This window comes from Sturnira hondurensis, unplaced genomic scaffold (assembly GCF_014824575.4).
Source record: "Sturnira hondurensis isolate 20B ecotype Veracruz unplaced genomic scaffold, ASM1482457v3 Scaffold0015509, whole genome shotgun sequence".
NCBI lineage: Eukaryota > Metazoa > Chordata > Mammalia > Chiroptera > Phyllostomidae > Sturnira > Sturnira hondurensis.
The window spans coordinates 11,648,736-11,672,312 of NW_028088140.1; the positions used below are offsets into that span (position 1 = coordinate 11,648,736).

General features: G+C 37.4%; 1 protein-coding gene across 6 annotated transcripts in view; it reads left to right on the top strand.

Annotated features, from left to right (window-relative positions):
- Positions 1–23,577, top strand: part of DCP1B (decapping mRNA 1B) — a 69,033-nt gene that overhangs the window by 16,607 nt on the left and 28,849 nt on the right. For all 6 annotated transcript variants that reach the window (XM_037064775.1, XM_037064776.1, XM_037064777.1 and 3 more), the window contains exons 4-5: positions 21,121–21,187; positions 23,362–23,497. In XM_037064775.1, the coding sequence (XP_036920670.1) occupies positions 21,121–21,187; positions 23,362–23,497 (203 nt within the window). The remainder of the gene's footprint in view (positions 1–21,120; positions 21,188–23,361; positions 23,498–23,577) is intronic.

Consider the following 23,577-nt stretch of genomic DNA (forward strand, 5'->3'; position numbering starts at 1 on the left):
GGATCTGCAGATGTCATAATACTTAATTAAATTATAAGCATTGAATATGAATTTGTACTGTATTTATACTGAAAGGATGGGGGAAAGTGTATGTTTGTGAGAGTGTGTGTATTGTCAGATGGCTAAATCCTCTTCTGTGAATTTAAAAAATCAAGAAGTAGTGTATACATTCTGTAAGACAAAGAGATTTAAATGCCAGGACAAAAGTTGGATGAGAAATAAATGGAGAGCAGAAATAACTGTCATGGATATAACGAAGGTTGTTTTGGAGAAGCAGTAATTAGGAATGTAATGGCCAGAGAAGAGTTCTTTGTTTTTATAAAGTCTTACAGTATTTGCCTTTTAAAATTATGTACATGTGTTATTTTGATAAAGATAAAATTTAAAAAATATAATTGGAACCCTGGTCAGTGTGGCTCAGTTGGTTGGAACATTGTCCCATAGACCAAAAGATTGCAGGTCAATTCCCAGTCAAAGCACATACCCAGGTTGTGTGTTCAGTCCCTGGTCAGACACGTATGGGAAGGCAATTGGCCAATGTTTCCCTCTCACATCAGTATTTCTCTCTCTCTCTCCCTCTCCCCCACCCCCACTTCCCCTGCCCCCACTTCTCTTTCTCTGAAAGCAATGAAGAAATGTCCACAGGTTAGGGTAAAAAATATATATATAATTGGATATCAATACATTCATAAAAGCAATATTTTAATTGGTGGTTAGGTTTCTAAGTTAACTCACAAAGACCTTTTAAGTCCATTGTACACCTACCTTAAAATAGCACACTAACATTATAATGATGTACCTATGAAATACAGCGCTAGCATGTACAGCATTATTTCTGTAGGAAAATTTATTCAAGAGTAAAACTTATGTAGACTTCAAGAGTGTAACATCCTTTGCAGTAGGGCAGAGGACTTCTAGGGCCCATTTATTAGTAACAGATCATTTGCAAAGCTAGGTATTCCTATAAATTGTATTTTAGTATGTGGTAACAGTAAAGTAAACTTTGCAGCCTTCACAGCCACTTGCTAAGCTTTGGTTCTGTATTGGTTCTACAGCTTTCTTCTCTTCATTCCCACATCCATTCCAGTTCAGGCTTTTATTACCTATTACTTGAGGTATTTCGTAACTCCTCTTAACAAAAAGAGATTGAGTTTCTGGTACCAGCCAAAATAGAGTAAGTTCAACTACAACATCTCTATCCCACTGGTAACAACTACAAGTTCTGGACAGAATATCCCTCCCCCTCAAAAATCATAATTGATGATTCTGAAAGTAAGCAATTATAGGTATATTGGACAGGTAAGTTGTCCTGTTTATAGGAAGAACAACCAGTATGGTGGCGAGTTTTCTGATTTTATTCTTTACTTTATCTCCTGGCTTTGACTCAAGAGTGGGCCAAGTCACAGAATTGTGGACAAGAACAACAAAAAAGCAAGAGAAGCCCCTCTTTCTAGTCTGACAGCTAGAGAAATCAACTCCTCTGAGCTGCAAAGTGTTAAGAGAATTGCCCCCTCCCCCTTCTTTCTCTCTCCTAGCCCTACTCTGAAGCCAGTTGCAGTGCAACGCTGAACCACCACTATGTTGGTGGCGGTGGTGGCATAAGTACCTGAAGATCCCAGGAAACAACCTGTCTCCACCAGAAGAGTGGAAAACAAAGGCCCCTGTGGTCTGAAGAGTTTGGGGAAAATACAGTTAGATATTTTCATCTTTGTTTTGCTTCACCTTGTGGGCATCCCATGCTGTCCCATGCTGTGCAGACTGCCTGACAATGTGAAAAGCTAAACCTGAAAGAAACCCTGACTTTCTAACTAGAGGACTGAGGAAAAGGGCCTCTGCTGGAGAGTCGGGGAGACTCTAGAGGCAGAACTGGATAAGGAGATCTCCAAATTCTGTCTATAAACTGACACAAGTCTTGTTCTCACTTAGGAGCTTCACATACATGTAACAGAGCCAAAGAAACATAGAGAACTAACCTACATGGTAAATCAGTATCCAAGTTCCATAACACCCAGATGCAAAGGGCTTTGAAAATGGAACTGACATGGGAACCATTGCACGCAGAGGCAAGACAGCACTTCTTGTCTAAACATAACTAAATTGATCACATTCTCAAATAAACAAGTAAAAATCCACATTTTCTGAACAGCTTTAAAAAGGACTCAGAGTCACACAATGTAATCAAAGTGTCCAAGCTACAATCCAAAATTACTAACATGAACCATAAAACTGTGCTCAAATCTCAAGGAAAAAAGTCAATAGATGGCCACCCTGAGATGATTTAGATGTTGTCGTTATAAGAGCATTGCTTTAAGACAACTTTTATTACTGTACTCCATGAAATAAAACTGAATACTCTTGACATGTATGGAAAGATAGAAATTTTCAGCAGAAAAATTGGTGTAAAAAAGAACCAAATGGAAATTTTGGAACTGAAATAATACAGTATTCAGTGGATGACCTGACTCACAGAATAGAGATGACAGGAAAAGAAAAAGTCAGTGAACTCAAGAAGAGATCAGTAGAAATTATCCAATCCAGAATATAGAGAAAGGCTCTGATGGGAGTGGCTCAGTTGATTTGGCATTGTTCTGCAAAGCAAAGGTCATCAGTTCTGTTCCCAGTCAGGGCATATACCTGGGTTGTGGGTTTGGTCCCCAACTGGGGTGCATGTGAGAGGCAACGGATTGATGTTTTCCTTTTAACGTCAATGTTTCTCTCCCTCTCTCCCTCCCTTCTCCTCTCTCTAAAAATAAATTTTAAAATCTTTAAAAAATAGAGGTAAGAGATTAAAAAAAAACTAATAAAAACCCTGGGGCATCCAAGATACAGAGGCAACACAAGCACCCATCAATAGATGAAAGGATAAAAAGTTGTATACAATGGAATATTACTCAGCCATTAAAAGAATGAAATGTTACCATTTGTGACAACATGGATGGCCTTGGAGGGTACTGTGCTAAGTGAAATAAGTCAAACAGAAAAATACAAACATGTATGATTTCACTTATATATGGAATATAAAGAGCAAAATGAACAGATGAAACTAGAAAGACATACACACAGAGAACAGATGGATGGTTGCCAGAGGGGATGGGGTGTAGAGGAGCTAGATGAAAAGGTAAAGGGGTTAAGAAGTACAAATTGATAGTCACAAAATAGTCTTGGGATGGAAGGTACAGCATAGTGAATATAGGCAATAATATTTTAATTACTATATATGGTACCCAGTGAGTGCTTGAAATATCAAAGGGACCACTTTCTAAAGTATATGACTATTTACTCACTATGCTGTACACCTGGAACTAATATAAAATAATGTTGAATATAAACTGTAATTGAAAAATAATTTTTAAATGAAAAACTTCACAAAAAAAGCACACCAAAAATAACCCCCAGGGCTTTAAAAACCTACAGGGCAATATCAGGAGGTCTGAATTTGTGTGATTGGAGCCCCATGAAAGGAAAAAAAGACTGGTACAGAAAAAATATTTGAAGAACTATGGCTACGACTCTCCAAGTTTGGTGAGACACAAATACATAGATTCAAAAGATGCAGTGACTCCTGATAAGAATAAATGCAAAGGAAAAAAAACATGCCTATAAACATCATAATAAAACTGCTGAAAAATAGATTTTAAAAAATCTTGAAAGCACCAATTACACATAAGAAAACAATATATGACCTAGAGGAGAAAAATGTTTTGAATATAGCTTCTCTTCAGAAACCATGGAGTGGGAAACAGAGGAGCAACATTTTAAAGTGCTGAAATTGTCAACTCAGAATTCTATCTCCAGTGAAAATATCCCTCAAGAATGAAGGTGAAGTAGAGACATTCTTAGTTAGAAGAAAATTGAAAGAATTCTTTATCAGCAGATCTGCTCTAAAATAAATGCTAAAATAAGTTCTTCAGAGCGAAGGGAAAGATTAAAGGGAAAGTTAAAGCTGCAGAATGAAGAGCAACAGAAATCGTAAATGTATGAGTAAATAGAATAGACTTTTTTCTTTTCTCAAATTCTTTAAAATACATATAACTGTTGAAAGCAAAAGTAGTAACATTGTGAGGAGGGGGCTTAATGTGTGCAGATGTGATATGTGTGACACTACAACATAAATGAGAGCTTAAAGGGACCTATAGTTCTAAAACCTTTATATTTTACTTGAGATGGTAAAATAAAAACTAGTAGACTATGGAAAGCTAGGTATGTGTATTTTGTGATTCCTAGACCAACCAATAGATAAATTAAGATAAAATATTTAAACATTTTAAGTAATCCAAAAGAAGGCATAAAAGGAGGTAAAAGCAAAGCAAAAATCAGGGGAGACAAACATAAAGCAAAAAATAAAGTAGTAGATGTTAAACCCAACCAGGTCATTAGTTACTTTGAATGTAAATGGTCTAAATATACTAATTAAAAGAAGAGTTCATCAGCTAAAAAGTTATGAACCAACTATATGTCCTTTACAAAACACTTTTTATTTTTTAAATATATTTTATTGATTGTACCATTACATTTGTCCTATTCCCCCCTTCATTCCCCTCTACTCTGCACACCCCTCTCCTCCATTCCCCCCATTAGTTTATGTCCATGTGTCTCAAGTTCTTTAGATTCTACATTTCCCATACTATTCTTGCCCTCCTCCTTCTCTGTTTTCTACCTACCATCGATGCTACTTATTCTCTGTACCATCTCCCCACTTCTCCACCTCCCACTCCCCTGTTGCTAACCCTCCATGTGATCTCCATTTCTATGGTTCCGCTCCTAATCTAGCTGTCCTCTTAGTTTGCTTTTGTTTTAGGTGTGGTTGTTAATAACTGTGATTTTGCTCTCCTGTCACTGTTCATATTTTTATCTTCTTTTTTTTTTAGATAAACCCCTTTAACATTTCACATAGTAAGGGCTTGGTATTGATGAGCTCCTTGAATTTGACCTTATCTGAGAAGCACTTTATCTGTCCTTCCATTCTAAATGAACTCTTTGCTGGATAGAGCAATCTTGGATGAAGGTCTTTGGATTTCATGACTTGGAATACTTCTTTCCAGCCCCTTCTTGCCTGTAAGGTCTCTTTTGAGAAATCAGTCTGATGGGAAGTCCTTTGTAGGTGACTGTCCCCTTATCTCTTGTTGCTTCTAGGATTCTCTCCTTCATTTTAATCTTGGCTAATGTAATTATGATGTACCTTGGTGTGTTCCTTCTTGGGGACTCTCTGAGCTTCCTGGACTTTCTGGAAGTCTATTTCCTTTGCCAGACTGGGGAAGTTCTCCTTTATTATTTGTTCAAATAAGTTTTCCACTTGTGGCTGTTCCTCTTCCCCTTCTGGTACCCCTATAATTTGGATGTTGGAACATTTAAAGATGTCCTGGAGGTTCCTAAGCCTCTCCTCATTTTGTGAATTGTTGTTTCTTCATTATTTTCTGTTTGGGCATTTTTTTCTTCCTTCTGGTCCACTCCATTGATTTGAGTCTTCCTTTCCATCACTATTGGTTTCCTGTGCATTTCCCTTCATTTCAATTAGTTTAGCTTTCATATGTTCCTCTAATTTGTGACTAAAGAAAACCAATTCTGTGAGCATCCTGATCAGCAGTATTTTGAACTGTGCATCTGAAAGGTTAGCTATCTCTTGGTCACTTAGAGTTATCAGCTCTGGGGCTTTGAGCTGTTCTTGAGCCATAATGTTTTGGTCTGTTCACACCTGTTATGTATTAGGGGTGGAGCCTTAGGTGTTCACCAGGGCCGGGCAACCCAGTCACTGGGTTGTGATGCTATATGTGGGTGGGGTCAGAGGGGGCAATGGCATTTGTTCTGCTCTCTTTCAGATTTCTGTCCCCTCTGCCACTTCCCACAAGCAAATTGGGCCCTTCTGGTGCTGGTTCCCAGGTGTGTGGTCCCATGTACTCTCCAGTACCCTGTGGGTCTCTCCAACGCACTCTCTGTGAGCCTGGGAGCTTCTCCCAGCACCTCAACCCTGAAAGTCTTTCCAATTGGTGCTTTCAGGCTCTAATTGTTGTCACTGGGCCCTAGCCTGAGCAGTCTGTCTCACTGTTTGCTCCTTCTCTTGGTTTATCTGTGTGTGAATGTGTGACCGCGGTCAGCCAGCTGCCTTGCGCCCTCACTGGGTCTGCCCATTGCCACCCCACGCCTGGGATTTGTCAGCCGCTGCTTGTGCTCTTTCCTGCCTGACACTGCTCCACCGCTGACTCTGCCCTCTTACTGGTCTGGCTGGATTGTTTGTTGTTGTTGTTGTTGTTGGACTTCTGTACAGGTCAATTTTCTGTGTTTTGGCTGTGTTTTTGTTATTAAAACTTTGTTGTCTTTAAACTTGGTTGTGCAAGGAGGCACAGTGTTTCCACCTACACCTCCATCTTGGCCAGAAGTCTATTTTATTTTTTATAACTGAACAGAAATGTCATGTTTTATGCCATCTGTTCCTAAGACCCCTCCCCATTTCTGTCTCTCTCAGGTATACAGTACAGTGGTTAAACTGAATTGTATAATTTACAAAATGTTCCCCTGATATTTCCAGTACCCACCTGGCACCTTACATACTTATAATATTTTTTACTATATTTTCTATACTGTACTTGACATTCCCACAACTATATTGTAACTACCAATTATTGCCTTTTAATTTCTTTATCTTTTTCACCCAGTTCCCCAACCTCCCCCCCATCTGTCAACCATCAGTCTGACAAGAAACCCACTTTAAATGTAATGATATAGATATAAATAGGTTTAAAAGTTAAATTGTGAAGAAAGACATGCCATGCAAATACTAATTAAAAGAAAGCTGGAATGGCTGTATTAATTTCAGCCAAAGTAGACATTAGAACAACAACAAAAATTACCAGGAATAAAGAGGGACATTATGTAATGATAAAAGGGTCAGTTCATCCATAATACCTTATAATCATTAATGTATCTATAACTAACAACAGAACTTCAAAATATGTGAAGCAAAAAGTTACAGAATTGAAAAGAGAAATTAAGAAAAAGACCTGCAGTTATATTTGGAAACTTCAGTGCTCCACTTTCTATAATTGAGGAACAAATGGACCAAAAAAAAGGAAGGATATAAAAAAGACCTGAACAACACTATCAACTAAGTTGATGTAACTGACTCTTGTGTAACATTTAATCCAACAACAGCAGAATGCACATTCTTCTCAAGTGCACATGGAATAGTCCCCATGATAAAGTTTTGATGGGTCATAAAGCTAACCTTAAAAAATGTTTTAAGACTTCCAGCCAAGATGGAGGTGTAGGTAGATACACTGTGCCTCCTCACACAACCAAAAGAAGGACAATAACAATTTTAAAACAGAAAACAACCAGAACTGACAGGAAACCTAACTGTATGGAAGACCAACAACCAAGGAGTTAGAGAAGATACACTCATCCAGACAAGTATGAGGGGCAGAGATGGGCACACAGGCCTCACGGCAAAGGCAGTGGCTGGAGGACACAGCAAGGCAGCAGATTGTCGACTGGGGTGTGCAAGGCTGCAGCTGGCCAGCAAGGTGGTGACTGGGTGGAGCTGTTGGAGCGGGTGGTCCCAGATTAGTGCACAGATAAACCAGGAGAAACAACTGGGGAGCAAGAAAGACTGCACAACCCAGGACCCCAGCTCGGGTAAACAAAGCCTCAAACCAATGACTGAAAACACCTGCGTGGGTTGAGGCAGCAGGAGAAACTCCCAGCCTCACAGGAGAGTTCGTTGAGGAGACCCAAAGGGTCCTAGAACATGCACAAACCCACCCACATGGGAATCAACACCAGAAGGGCCCAATATGCTTTTGGGTAGTGGGGGAAATGACTGAAAACCGGCAGAGAGCAGAGCAAGTGCCATTGTTCCCTCTCAGATGCTTCCCCCACATACAGCACCACAATGCAGCCACATGGGTTTCCCTGCCCTGGTAAAACACCTAAGGCTCCACCCCTGACTATGGAACAGGCTTGTCAAGACAAAAAAAATGGCCCAAACGAAAGACCAGATCAAAGCTCCAGAAAAAATACAACTAGGCGACAAAGAGATAGGCAACCTATCAGGTGCACAGTTCAAAATACTGGTGATCAGGATGCTCACAGAACTGGTTGATCTTGGTCACAAATTAGATTTAAAAAATAAAGGCTATGCTAAGTGAAATAAAGGAAAATGTACAGGGAACCAATAGTGATGGGAAGGAAACTGGGACTCTCATCAACAGTGTGGACCAGGAGGAAGAAAGAAACATCCAACCAGGAAAAAAATGAAGAAACAAGAATTCAAAAAAATGAGAAGAGGCTTAGGAACCTCCAGGACATTTTTTAAAATGTTCCAACATCCGAATTATAGGGGTAGCAGAAGGAGAAGAGGAAGAGCAACAAGTGGAAAAGATATTTGAACAAATAGTGAAGGAGAACTTTCCCAATCTGGCAAGGGAAATAGACTTCCAGGAAGTCCAGGAAGCTCAGAGAGTCCCAAAGAAGTTGGATCCAAGAAGGAACACACCAAGGCACATCATAATTAGCCAAGACTAAAATGAAGGAGAGAATCCTAGAAGCAGCAAGAGACAAGGGGACAGTCACCTACAAAGGAGTTCCCATCAGACTGTCAGCGGATTTCTCTTGCCTGAAGAGACCTTGCAGGCAAGAAGGGGCTGGAAAGAAGTATTCCAAGTCATGAAAGGCAAGGCCCTACATCCAAGATTGCTCTATCCAGCAAAGCTTTCATTTAGAATGGAAGGGCAGATAAAGTGTTTCTCAGATAAGGTCAAGTTAAAGGAGTTCATCATCACCAAGTCCTTATTTTGTAAATGTTCAAGGGATTTATCTAAGAAAAAGAAGATAAAAAGCATGTATAGTAAAATGACAACAAACTCACAGTTATTAACAACCACACCTAAAACAAAAGCAAAGACAAACTAAGCAAACAACTAGAACAGGAACAACCACAGAAATGGAGATCATATGGAGGGTTATCAACAGGAGAGTAGGAGGGGGAGAGAGGGGGAAAAAGTACAGAGAATAAGTAGCATAGATGGATGATAGGTAGAAAATAGGGGGAGGGTAAGAATAATATAGGAAATGTAGAAGCCAAAGAACTTATATGTATGACCCATGGACATGAACTAAAGGGGGGAAATGGTGGGAGGGGGAGTGCAGGTCAGAAAATGAGACAACTATAATAGTATAATCAATAAAATATATTTTAAAAAGTAAAAAATGTTTTAAAAATTGAAATCATGCAAACTATGCTCTCTGACCACAAAAGAATTAAAGCAGAAATCAGTAACAGAAAGGGATCTCAAACATCCCCAGATATTTAGAGATTAAACAATACCTTCTAAATAACCCATGTGTCAAAAAGAGAGGAATATTAGAAAATATTTGAGCTGAATAAAAATGAAAATACAACATGTCAGATGAAACTGACATGGGGTTGGAGGGAAGTTTGCAGCATCAAATACTTAGATGAGAAAAGAAGAAATGTCTCAAATTAATAATTCAAGTATCCACCTTAAGAAAGTAGAATGAGAAGAGCAAAATATGCCCAAAGCAATGAGAAGGAAGGAAATGATAAAAATAAGAGGAGAAATCAATAAAATAGGAGACATAAAAAAGTAGAGAAAATTAGTGAAACCAAAAGCTGGTTCTTTGAAGAGTCAGTAAAATTGATAACCCCTTGGCCAGACTGATAAGTTAATAAAAGAGAGAAACCACAAATTAGAAGTACTGGAAATAAAAGAGGGAGTCTTGACAGACATTAAGATGATAATAAGTGAAGTAATATGAACTCTTCTGTGCCCATAAATTCAACTTAAATGAAATTAACTAATTCCTTGAAAAATAGAAATCAACAAAATGTATTCAAGAAGCAGATAACCTGAATAGTCCCATATCTATTAGGAAATTTTATTTGTAGTTAAAAACCATCTGACAAAGAAAATTCTGGGCCCAGATGGTTTCTCTTATGAATTGTACCAAACATTTCAAGGAAGACTAATACCAATTCTACACAGTCTTATCCAGAAAACAGAAGAGGAAGGAATAGTTCCCAACTGATTTTATGAGAGCAACATTATCGTGATACCAAAATAAGACAAAGACATTACAGGAAAAGAAAATTATAGGCCAATATCTTGTAAATATAGATACTTTTAAAATTTTCACCAAAATACTAGCAAAATAACATTATTAGCATTATTCACAGTAGCCAAAAGGAAGAAACAACCCAAATGTTCATCAGGGGATGAATGGATAGACAAAACATCATATATACATACATTGGAATATTGTTCAACCTTCAAAAGCAATGAAATTCTGATACATGCTACATGCTAGCTGTAGTTTCTGGATGAAATATATATCTCCCTTATGCTTATTTTCATATGTGTTTCCTGAGCACTTGTCTATTAGCATTCTATACCAAGTATAGGGAGTTCAATAATGAATAAGATGCATCCCTTCCCTCTTACACTTTAATATCCTAGCATAAAAGACAGACGTATAAACCTAAGTACTATGCTAAAGGCTGAGCTAGAAGTACTCAGCAGTCACTGACTAGTTCTGATGCTTTCTTCCCATGTAATATTTGTGTGGTGTCTGTGCTGGGGTTGGTGAGGAAAGTGTTGTAGTTGACAGGAAGAGGGTGATGAAAGTGTTTATGTTTTATTTTGGGTGGTTGATTACATGAGAGTCTGTTATTGTCTATACTCATCAAACAGAACACCTTAAATTACTTCTCAATTTAAAGAAGTAGAAACAATTGAACCTTATAGAAGAAGACCTTAAATAAATGAGTACTTAAGTGTAATGTGTTACCTTTTTTACCCTGGCATTTATTAACCACTGTTTCATCTAACCTCTGCCTTTTCTAAGTTTATTACAAAATCATAGCAACTCTTCTCAAATTTGTATCTTGGCTTCCTCAATGTGGAATTACAACCATCTGTATTCTAAAACATGTCTTCAGGACTTTAAACCATGATGACACAAAGCCTTTCATGTAATGACCTCAACTGAAAGTTTTAAGTAATTTCAGGTAATGGAAATAGTTTAATTTAGTTTCCAGATTGTGCCCCCTTTCCTCTGGCTTGGGGTGTCTGCTTTCTCCCTATGGTCAGAGGAGAAAGTTTTCTTTTCGCTGAAAATATGCAGACCTGTACCACTTAATCTTTCTCCTGAGTAGAAGCAATGAACTTTCCATTTCCTTCTTGGGTCAGTTCTTTTTAAAGTGAATTTTCTAGCAGAGAGAATCCTTAGCATCTATTCTGAATTCCTTTCCCTAGAACAAAATGTATGTAAATGACTAATAATATCTTTAAATAGAATTATAGGTCTTTCCTTGATGGCTATTATGGAACAGATTATGAGATGTAACTTTAATTTCTTCAGTAGCTCCAGTCGAAATGTACCTATATATACCCATAATAAATAGCAGTAAGAGAGTCAAATTTGCAAACAAAAATAGGTCATAATTTGGAAGTAACATCACTCGCTATACTTAGAATGCATTTTGTGAAAGGTTTGCTCTGTCATTATACCACCATTAATTAGCTGAGAAAGCAGTGGCATGAGTAATAAATTACAGGTCCCTTGTGGGTAGACACTACATCTTATATCTTATTTGCATTCTGTGCTGCCAAATAAATACAGAAAGCAAACAGAACTGGGTAAGAAGTAGACACATACAATGTATTTAAAGTAATTCCCAAATCATTTGAATTAATTCTAGAAGTGTTATATTTGTATATATGTCTGATGTTTTTGTCCAGCTCTTAAGGTACTCTGCTAGGGGTGATTGAGAAAGAAAGAGCCACAGTTTTGCCCAGTTTTCCAAAATTCTTTCCTATTCTCACTTGGTAACAGAGACGGAAAACCCTACCTCTCAGCCCAGCAAAGTGGTAACCAAAGCTGCATCTCGTCATTCGCTCTCTCCACAACTGACGGTGCCAGGGAGGCTGTGCTCTGCAGGTGCTCTCCTAGACTTTGGGCCATGTGGAGGAATGAAAGGTCTTCCAGTTTAATAGAGTCTAAAACCTGGAGATGTTATCTGTTTTCTTAACCTTGGAGTCAATTCAGGCAATTATTACAAAAGCAATTGGAAAGGTTGAAAGTGAACCAGTATGTAAATGCATTACTAAGAAAATGAAAGCCACAATATCTGCCTACAGACAGTTGAGAATTTGGTTTTCCATTCTAAGATATTTACTGGTATATCGATAGCCTCAAACAGTAGCTGTTAACTTTCTTGGAGTCACAAATTCTCTTGAGAATCTGAATTTCCTTCATTCCTGCCTGCTTCCCTCCAATGTTTTCGATTGCCTACTGCGTGCCAGGCCTTGTGTCAGGGCTCTATGCTTTGTACCTCCCAACCTCCAAAGATATCTGTTTGTGTATATACACACTATTTGCGTATGATTTTATGTATTTTATTGAACTCCCGAAGCCTCAAGAGTGAAGAAATATCTTTAAAGTAATTATGTGGCTGAATATACTTGACATTTTTACTAGGCAAAATGTTAGAATTTGGAAAAATAGCAATAGAATGTCATTTAAAGTAAACTCATTCAAGTCATGTGCAGTATAGAATGGGAGACAGGAATCTGACATTTCATATTCAATCAGAGTAAGTAACCTATACAATCTTGAGGCTCTTTTACCATATGTGAGAGGAGTGGTTGGTTGCACTAGATAACGTTCAAGGACTCTGTCAACCAGCTGAGTCTGTGCTTCTTAGTGAGGAAGAAACAAGGCCACTGAAATAAAATCTTAAATGTGCTCATTCTGTGTCTGCAAGCCTCCATTGTTATTCTAACCGAAAAACTGATCTATTTATTATGTGTCATTGGTCAGGGAGCAAATGTGTTTTAATATATGACTAAGGGTTACACATCTACCATTACTTAAGTGGTGAAACTTGTCACTCTGCTTTAAATCCAGAATTACGTTTTGTTCTGTCAGTGCCCACTTAATGCTGAAGAGAACAGATCTGAACTCTGAAGAAGACTATCTGTCTAAAGAACTGGCATCTATCAGTTAGGGATCGCTCTCAAAGGCCTCGCATAAGACAAAATTTCACTTGAGTCCTCTGGTACGTCTGGGTTTTATGTATTTGTTTTTCCATGTGTTGAGTTGTGATATCTGGAAGCCCCAAGAAACATACACAAACACACACATGATAGGGATAAACGGTACTTCTCTAATTTACACAGTCTCTACCCTTCCATCACTTATGATTAGAGGCTTGTTGTATATAGGACTTTCACATGAATTTAATGGGAGAAGGTGTATGCATCTAAAATGCTGTTAGTTGCCCATGTCTGGTATATGGTAAAACTATTATATATAAATGCACATAAAATGAATACATAATGCCTACACAGATCTAACAATCTGGCATGCTTAGATGAGGAAGGACCCATGTGACAAAGTCGTATGGGATGATGTACAAATGGTATGGTGAGAGTAATATAAAGAGGGTAATACTGGTAAGTCTGGAGAGTAGTTCATATTTGTTTTTAAACACCCAGTTTGGCATAGTAGAAGTCTGAATTTTGGCAGAGAAAAGCTAGAGTCCAAAACATTTTCTAAAATGATTAATAAGTAAAAGATCTTTTAGTTTCCGGACCCTAATACAGTACTTTGAAAATAGTAAGTGCTCATTTTAGCTACATTGAGTATTCATGTCTGTTCTTTTAGAGTCTGTATTTTCTGTTACTGATTTTTGTCCAGAAATCACTTAGAAACAATTTTGAAGAATCAATTTGAGACTTTTGAGTTAATGTACTACTTAACCCACAGAAGGAAAAATTGTAATTTTTTTTCATGTTCTTAGGGCTGGCTCTTTTCTGGAGAAAGAAAACAATTTTAGCCAAGAGCTGGTGTTACAATCACCCTGTATAGCCTTGGAGCTCTTATTTAATTGGGGAATCCAAGCATGATCTAACTGTTTATAACAGAAAGAGCTTTGGGAAAAGCATTATCTAGTATTTCCATAATTATACATTAAGGTCAAAATGAAAAAAATACAGAAACTCTGGCTCACTTCAATCAGGAAGCAGCATTACTCTTCTTGTAGTCTACTACCATGTGCAATCTAAGAAATTGTTCAGTGATCATATATATTATAGTTAGAGTATTTTGACAAAGCTATTCCTATAATTATTAAAACACTTGATTAAATAATCTGATTCAAATGTGAGGAAGTTTGTTTTTCATTAGAAAAAATACTGACCTCTAAATATACTCTGCTTTATGTTTAGCTTAAATATAGTCTATTTCTCACAAACTACAGTGTATATGTGACTATACTCATTTTGCTACATTGATATTTACAGAAAATAATATATTTTCAGTGTGTTCCTGGAATAATTGACATTGTATATAAATCTTATATTTTAAGATAATTTAGGTACTTATATAGGTAAGTTTCAGATTACTATTGTCAGACATGACTAGATTATCAATATCTTTTTTTTGCTAGATTAAGTACTGTTAGTTAAACTCTGAAAAGAAATGCATATGATTTTGCATTTCTTTGAGCTCTTAGTTGCCCATGCCTGGTATATGGTAAAACTATTATATATAAATGCACATAAAATGAATACATAATGCCTACACAGTGCTGGATCAATAGAAATGTACAATTCTAGGGAGCTTATACCCTAAAGATAAAATCCCATCAACACTACTTATGTATAAAATTATCAAGTGTTTGAGGCAAAATAAACTGAGTGAAGTTATTAGAAGAATTGGAGGGATGTGAAGAGAATCTAGCCTCTGCTGTGGCCCTGCAGGAGGTGTGATGTTGATGCAGAGGATCTAGGCCACAGGCACAAACACAAGGCCCATGGGCCGAGTCTGGCCCTCCACTTTGTTTCATCGGGCTCGCACCTTGTTTCTTCAAGCAGCACTGAGCTCCTTGCACCTAGTTAAGGAGTAGTTACATTTATACGTCCTAAAATTACATTTGGCCCATTGAAGGCAACCGCGAGGCTGATGTAGCTAGCCCCTGAGGAAAATGAGTTTGACACTCCTGATCTAGGCACATGTTCTCTGTGACATTCAGTTAAGCCAGAAAAGTGAAAAACTATTAGTATGAGCCATTATAAGGAGTATCAATAGTATAAGTTCTTGAAATCTTAGATTTTAGCTCAACCAAGCAAACATTTGTTGAATGTGTACCACATTAGTCATTCTGCTGGGCATATTAACCAAGCCCTACCTTCTAGGAGTTCACAGTCCAGTGGAGGGGGCAGTTGTGTAAATACTTAATTATGGTGGGGGTTTTTGTTTTTGCTTTTTTTAGTCAAAGGATATATAAATAACTGGGAGCAAAGAAAAAGTTGAGACTTTTTTATCCCTGGAGGAATGAGAAAGATTGAATCTTTAAGGCTGAGGAAGAGCTCAGAGAAGGGAGAAGACATTTAAGGGGACCCATGTTGTTATTTGTGGCCCAGGAGATTTGTAATTAATCAGCAAGATTATGAACAAAATGAAAATGTAAATTTAAATGGCCAACAAAACAGAATAAGTCATTCCTATTTATATGTATTATTACCTATGTCTTTTCTGCTTCCTCATTTTTTAAATGTTTATTTACTATGCTCACTCTCTTAGATTAAAGGAACTTTCCCCTGAAATAAATAAAATCAGGATGTTGGTATATAATGAGGAAGATTCCATCTAACCTTTCATTATCCTGAGGGTAGTGGCACAGGTCAAGGTTCCCATTTTGGGGGAGGATAATGACCTCTGTGGAGATTAGGAAGGTCTAATGACATAACATGCATTTGTTATAAATGAAAACTTTTAAAAAGGTAAAGCCATCTTTTTCTTTGACGATAATAAATTCTTATTTGTATTTGGAGATACATATTAATCTGAATTAGTATAATGCTTTAGTTGAAAGGTTGTTTGTTGTGTTCTACAGCATTAACTTTCTAATGAAGTTTATTTGTTTAGAAAGGGAGGGGTTATTTCTACTTTACAGTATTTGCTTAGGTTTCCTACTGTTTCCCCAAAATGTTCATGAGCATCTCTCATCCATAAAGGAAGTTTCATCTACTGTGAACCTCCCAATACTTTGAGATCATGGGATCACTGATTTGTGAGGTGCATTAGAACTATGTCATATGAAAAGAACCAGACCAGAGGCCAGAGATAAGAGTGTTATGTAGACTCTTGGTAGCCAGCAAAAATTTTGTTTTACAAGATTGTGCCCCTGTTTGGTCAGTTAAGCTAAGCAGAGGTGAATGAAAGAATTTTACTTTAAAGGCATTAGAGAACATGCAGAAAGAAAGCATTTTTAAAGCAAAGCATTCCAAATGGGGTAGAAGAACATAGTCAGCATAGAGACGCCAGACAGCCTATGTTTTTCATCTGTGGATGCCATACGTGGGCAACATGATCTGCTTGAACATTTACTGCTGTAAAAATACAGCCAGTACCAGAAATCTCCAGTCCAGTATTTCCTTCCTCTTTGTTTTTTCTTTCCTCCCTTTCTTACTTCCTTTCCTCCCTATTCATTCCTCCCTTCTTCCCTTCCATCCTTCCTTTTTTCCTTTTGCAAGCCTACAAGAATTCATCATAACCATGCCTACAAATCAAACAAGAATTGTTTCATTTGTAAAGCTGGGGGTAGAGAAAACAGACTGAACCAAGAAAAATAACTTTGGCTATGTCATTTAGCCTTGTTAGACCACATATTACTCATTAGTAAAACACGTCATTGGACTACACACTTCTTAACTGACTTCCAACTCTAAAATTTCATGATTCTAACTTTCTGATTTTTAACTATCTTGTGATTTTCCAAAGGGTAATAACTGAGTGTGCTGGCTTACTACCACCTGCCAATAACAAGTCATCATCAATGGGATCAAACTTACAAAAACCTGCACTAGAATGACTGGCACAATCAATCAAGAAATACTGTACTTAAAGCCTCAAAAATAATAGTTAGATGTTCTTGGTCCTTACATTGAGATTATTATTCCACTCATCTGAGAAAGCCTTCATGAAAATAATGGGATTTGAAGGAGTTTTTAAATTTTTGGTCTATCCATAAGTGCCCAGAAGAGACTTGTATAATTTCCACTGCCACTTTTCTTTGGCTTTTCCTAGTAAAAAGAGAATTTAAGTGACTTCTTGCTGCATACTGACCAAGAAAAATATATGTTCCTGCCATTTTTGAGAGAAGTTTGTGATTTTGAGAGAGAGGGAGAAGATTATTAGCACCTCAGATATTTTTATTCTGCCTATTTAAATTTTACCTATGTAATTATGCATTATGTACTTACTGTATAGAAATATGTTCTATTTTAAAGTTGCACAAATATTAACATGAATCCTTATTAAGAAGCTGTAAGCTACCCTTTGTGATTTGGAGTTGAAAGGTATTTGGGGTAAAATATGGAATAAATAGTAAATGTCTTAAAAGAACAGGTTATTATTTATAGAAATACTTATTAGGAACTTAAACTAAACGAGGTAAATCCCTAAAGAATGTCCAGAATGGATGGATGTGCCATGCTAAAAAGAAGCAAAGGGCTCCAAATGGGTGTTCATTTAAGGACATTTGATATTGCCTCTAATGACCCCTTACCTAACCTCTTAAATTTGATCAGCTTTAGATTTTTCTGCTGAAAAATTTTAACAAAAAAAAATATCATTATGAAATATAATCATCTTGTTTCTCTCATCAAACATGAAATCTAATATGGCAGTTTTGCTTTCCTTAATCTTTCTTGCAGAATTAAAAGGCAAGTAGAAAATCAGTGTTTTAACAGATTTGTAGAGGCAATATTTCATTGCCTGTTGCCTCAAATGCTGCTTCTTTCAATTGAGAATTTCCAAATCGTGACAATTTTAGGCACAATTTCACAACTGTGCTATTAAAAATCCTCTATTAAATATGAAGAGGACTGCCAAAAAAATGAGTCCTTAGGGTGGGGGAGTCACACTTGCTAGGCCTCATGAGAGTATTTTAGAGTAAATTTTAACATGCTCTTCCTATTCTTCACTCCACTTTGGGGTTTCTTACCTCCAGGAGGGGTGTAGAAACAGTTGAGTTGAGCTTCGTGCACCAAAGTACCTTTAAACTTCGCCTCTGTATCAGCAGATGGGTGACTGGGAAGCGGCTGGTATGCAGGCGTAGCGGGCTGCACAAAGGCTCGAAACATGGTGAATTTTCAGATGTGTACTGATAGGTCGATTTTTAAAAATAAGTAAATATCCTGCTCCTGAGCTTTTCTCCTTGTAACTTTAAAACCTAGCGACCATTCCCACAGTCACATTTTAATGCTGCGCAAGTTGATGTATGACCATATTAGCATATCACTGCAAATGTGACAGTGTAATGTTAAGTTTTAGAATCCTAAAAACCACACCTCTTTGTGGTTCTTTTCAGCCTTGTCTTTTTCTTTCTTCCCTGCTGTGCTCACTGCCTACCTAAGGATGGGCCTCTCCCCTAGTGTCTCTACAGGAAAACTGTGATTGAAATGTCAGGTTAATGGTTTCTGTCAGCCTGTCAGTTCATCACCTCCCAAAGGCATGACGATCTCTGGTTTATATTTGTCACCACGGGCTGCTGTGATACTCCCTCTTGGGTAGAAGAGTGATAGGCTTGTCCAGGGGTTGGTGGACCTTGGGCCTAAAAGACAGAAAACTTTAGTTGGAATGTGTACTTTAATATAACTCACTGCCCCTTTCCCAGTGGAATGCAGCTCAAGTGGCAAAACTATTTTAGGGAGAAAAAATTAGGCCCATTGTTACATTTTATCTTGGTGTTACCTTTCAGTAGCCAGGGCTGTTGGTAAATCTGTTCTCTATGGTGCCCCACACCTACTTAGCTATTTAAATTTTATGTTCAAACTAAAAATTAACTAGATTGAAAAGAGCTATTTCAAAGTGATCCATTTTAATCTTAAAGTCAAGTTGCTTAGAGATACATGGTCATGTCCTAAAGAAACCTCCACAATGTCTTATGTAATCACCTACAAACACAGTCTTCCTTCATTCTTTGACATCTGAAAGATGTTTTCATAGCATTTTTCTCCGTAAATTTACATTTCAGTTACCTCCTAGTTAATGATATTGTCAAATTGCATTTCTGTTTGTATCAACAGTGTCCTTGGCATCTTCCTCTTATGAAAATCTAGTTTCTTATGTCAAGTGCCACCAATGTGTAACATCAAAAAAAATGATACCAGCCCTGGCTGGTGTAGCTCAGCGGATTGAGCGCGGGCCTGTGAAGCAAAGGATCGCGGTTCAATTACCAGTCAGGGCACATGCCTGGGTTGCAGGCCAGTTCCCAGTGGGGGACACATGAGAGGCAACCACACATTAATATTTCCCTCCCTCTTTCCTTCCCTTCCCCTCTTTCTGAAAATAAATAAATAAAATATTTTTAAAAAATGATACCAAAATATTTCTACTAACATTTTCTATTGATGAGACACAAGTGGCTGGGTTTTTTTCTGCCATTGGGCCTCAAATTTTTTAGTTGCACTGTCACCTTTCTCCTTTGAAAGGCTCCGTGAAAGGCTCAGCCTCCCGGGAACGGAATGGGTAACCAAAAAATCAACTGGGTCCCTAGTTTTGTAACTAAGATTAAAGCCACCAAAACACGTAAAGGCATTCAGACTTATTAAGCAGTTGAATGTCAGGTACTTACAAAAACATGAAGCGAGGTGGGTTAGTATGTAGGCATCTGTGTAGGCGATAAGGGTAGGCAATTAATATTGATGGACTAGAAACAGCCTTGAGTAAAAAGTTTCAAGATGCATATTTAATGACCTTCAGATGAAAGAATTTCTTTTTGACATAAAGGCTGTTACAGCACATTGGCTTCAGAACTCAATCCTCTTTCAAAAGATTGTCATTGTATTAAAGGGCGATATGTGTACGCATTTTTAAGAGGGTAAAATGATCCGTTTCAAGAAAAAGCTGGTTTCTTCCACTTTTTCCCCTTCACACATGCAGGTGGGTAAGATAAAGATTCCTGGCACACTATTCATACAAAAAGTTAAAAATCCATTGCTACCTTTCATCAAATTAGTAATTCAGATTTAATACATTCCTTTTAAAATATTTGCTTAAAATAGCACTAAAAAGACATTTCCTGTACCTTTTGATATCTGAATCTTTACTGATAAGAACCAGGAACTCCACATTGAGGCACTGGTGAATGAGTGGGGAAAAAATTCATAGTTAAAATGTCACAGCCAAAGTTTTAATGACCAAATAATATTTACATCATTGAATGTTTTGAAAGTATAAATTAAAATGTGTTTCCTTTAAAAAATGTTTTGTTGATTTTCATTGCCTTATAACACTGTTGCTATTTTCAATGAAGATTTTAAAATGTATGTGTAGCGAGTGCAATATTTACGTGATTACTGCTACTAGATCCTCAAGTAGGTATTTACACATGTACTTGGAAGTGCTTAGCCTTTGCTATAAAAATAATGCAGATAGACCCATACCAAAGTGTACAGTTCATTTGCAAATTGTTAAATGAATCAATAGCAGCTATATTATACCACATTTTTCATTCATTACTAAATGATAGTCATTTCTAAGCTTTCAATAGTTGTAAATTTTCTGTACAGACATTTTGAAGTCAGAGATTTATTACTGACTTTAATTTTTCTTGTACCCTAACCTGACTTACATCTTACAAAGCCAATTTCTCAGTTAACATTTCAAGAAGAAGGGAGAGGAGTTTCTAGGCCTCATTTGTGCATCAGATTTCTGAGTACTTGAAAACAAAGATGAAATAATGTGTGTGATATGTGCAAATGGACTATAGAAATATTACACTTCCAAGCCAGGTGTTTAGAAATTCTGATTTCACTTTCAATCTCTAGTCATTTGTTAAGATGCATTTCCCAAATGCCTATTATATTCAGGTACTGTACTTTTAAAGGCAACATTATTGGATGTGGGTGTTTGCATAAGACCATTACAGATTTCTCTGGGACTTAAAAAATTCCGGTGCTAGGTTTTCAAGCTTTAATTCCAATGACTGGTTTCATTTATTCAATAATTGTGTATTTTTTTCAACATGGAAAGGGAATTTCCTTCCATTTTGTAGTTTTGAAGATGCTCATGATGTGTTTGATGTGTTTTTCGCAGTGTCCATTTATGGAATTTGGTTTTATGATAAGGAAGAATGCCAAAGAATTGCAGAGCTTGTGAAAAAGTAAGTGCTGGACACTACATACCGTTGTTTAGGACCTAGCGCTTCTGTGTGTGTTTCTAGGGATGTGTTACTACACCACAGTCTTAACAGAATATATCTGTAATAGCAATCCTTTTCAAGTAGTTGGGAAAACATTTACTACTACTTTATAAATGAAAAATAGACATAAATACAACTTTTACATTTTCTCTAGGTAACATTTATCATGTGGAATGGCTCACCTCGTTTTTTTCTGCATGTGTGAGATACCTGTAATATGAGTTGTTCCAGATGGCAGTTTTTCTTAATATCTTCTTTATTTGTAATTTAGCAGTTTTTCCTTTGAAAGTTATCAGTATGTCTATTAGTAAAAAGAACAGTGAGAGTCATTTGGAAAGGCAGCTGCAGATTCTCTCAGGTCTTTCATTTTCCTTCTTGCCCTAAATGCTTTCCTTCACAATTGTACCTTGTGCTTTGTCCCATTCTGCATTTTGGAGAACTTAAATTGCTGCCTGATTTCCCCACTCTTGGCTTCCCCGGTTACATAGAAAGGAGGGTCCAGGTAAGCATGCTGCCTTCTCTGTAACTGGTCAACTTTTTGATCAGTTCTTGAGCCTGGGGCTGCGTGCTGTGAGGCAGTTATTTCCCTGATGTTTATGGGGATGGTTTAGCAGGGGTGTCCAACCTGCACCCCTGGGGGGCCACATGCAGCCCAGGGTGGCTGTGGATGGGGCCCAAAACAAAATTGTAAATTTACTGAAAACATTATGAGATTTTTTTCTTGTGATTACATGTTGCAGTATATTTAATATGTGGCCCAAGACAACTCTTCTTCTTCCAGTGTGGTGCAGAGATGCCAAAAGGTTGGACACCCCTAGAACTTCAGAATGAAATGTTTCCCACTTGCGCTGTGTCTCAGGTAGTGACTGGACTCAGCTAAGCTCATAGTATGGCTGCTGCCCGCACAATTTGACAAAGCAGTTCTGTACGCAAAAAAAAAAAAAAAAAAAAATCCAATTTTAAATCTTGGGCAATGAAGTTACTAAAAAGTAACCCCCAAAAATAAAACTTGGGGAGCACTTTTTATAATCGATTTCTGAAAATCTAGCTTGTGGTAGTTAATTTTAGGTAACTAGCTCAGGTTTTAGATGCTGATTAAGTTTGTTCAAACTGGTATTTACCACTATAACAGCTAGTTCCTAGAACATTCATGTTATTGTAAACTGTACAATGGATAATAATAGCAGGATTTCATGTAGATTAAAAATTACCCTGTAGCTCAGCCAAGAGGCCATGTTAAAATTGTTAGCATTCTGCAGTAATTACTTAGCAGCTGGGGCAGGGAATTGATTGTTGACTAGCAAATAAACAGCTGATTTGTATGGATTCCAGCCCTTCCTCAGTTAGAATTAAATCTCTCAATAAATTCTCAGATATCTTTGGCCACAAACTTCATGGCAGTTATAAAAGAAATTGAGCTGGAAGTCAAAGCACACAAAAGGAAGAAGTATTTTTATCAATGCTACCTAGCAGTGTATAGAAGCAATCTGGTCTCCCTTCTGTAGTGTTTTCAGGAACACAGAAGACATGCCTCATTGATCTGTTTCTTTAATGCCCCTTTTCTAGAATGGAATCTCCACTGTGTTTCTGAACTGCCAGGGAAGCACAGGATTTGAATCACTGGAATTAAACTTCTTTTGACTTCAAGGCACTTTGGAATGAAAGGGGAAAGTATAATTTGCCATGCAGCATGCTCAGTCTTTCAGAATTCTGAATTTGGGTTTCCTCAGCAAGGAATAGTCCCTCCAAATGCTCCAAATGAGTTAGCAAACTTTTTCTTTAAGAGGCCAGATAGTCAATATTTTTTTGCAAGGCTATACTTGACTCTGTCACAGCTACTCCACTCTGCAGTTGGTGTGAGAAAGCAGCTGTACACACAGGGGCTGTGTTTGTCAGGGGGGTAGTAGAGGCTGATTTGGCCTGCAGGCTGGAGTTGGCCCGCCATTATTCTAAACTCATATCAGGTCAATGCACTCAGGACTTCAAGTCTTATCTTTCTTCTGTCAGTTCTTAAGCAGTCTTATTTCTAATAGTATAACAGGACAAAAACAAGTGGGTGAGAACTGAATGATTTTTAAAAGTCATTTGTGTTGAACTGGTTTTTCTTGCATGGATCTTCCCCTCTACTTTTCTAGCTTAACTCAGTATGAACAGTTGAGAGCCCATCAAGGAGCTGGAGCAGGAGTCTCCCCAGTGATCCTCAGTTCAGGAGAGGGGAAGGAAGTAGATATCTTACGAATGCTCACCAAGGCCAAAGATGAATATACAAAGGTGAGTTTTTCTGTTCCCTTGTGATACATACTTAATTCCCACAGAGAGAATATACTCAGTAAGAAAGACTTAACTGCTCT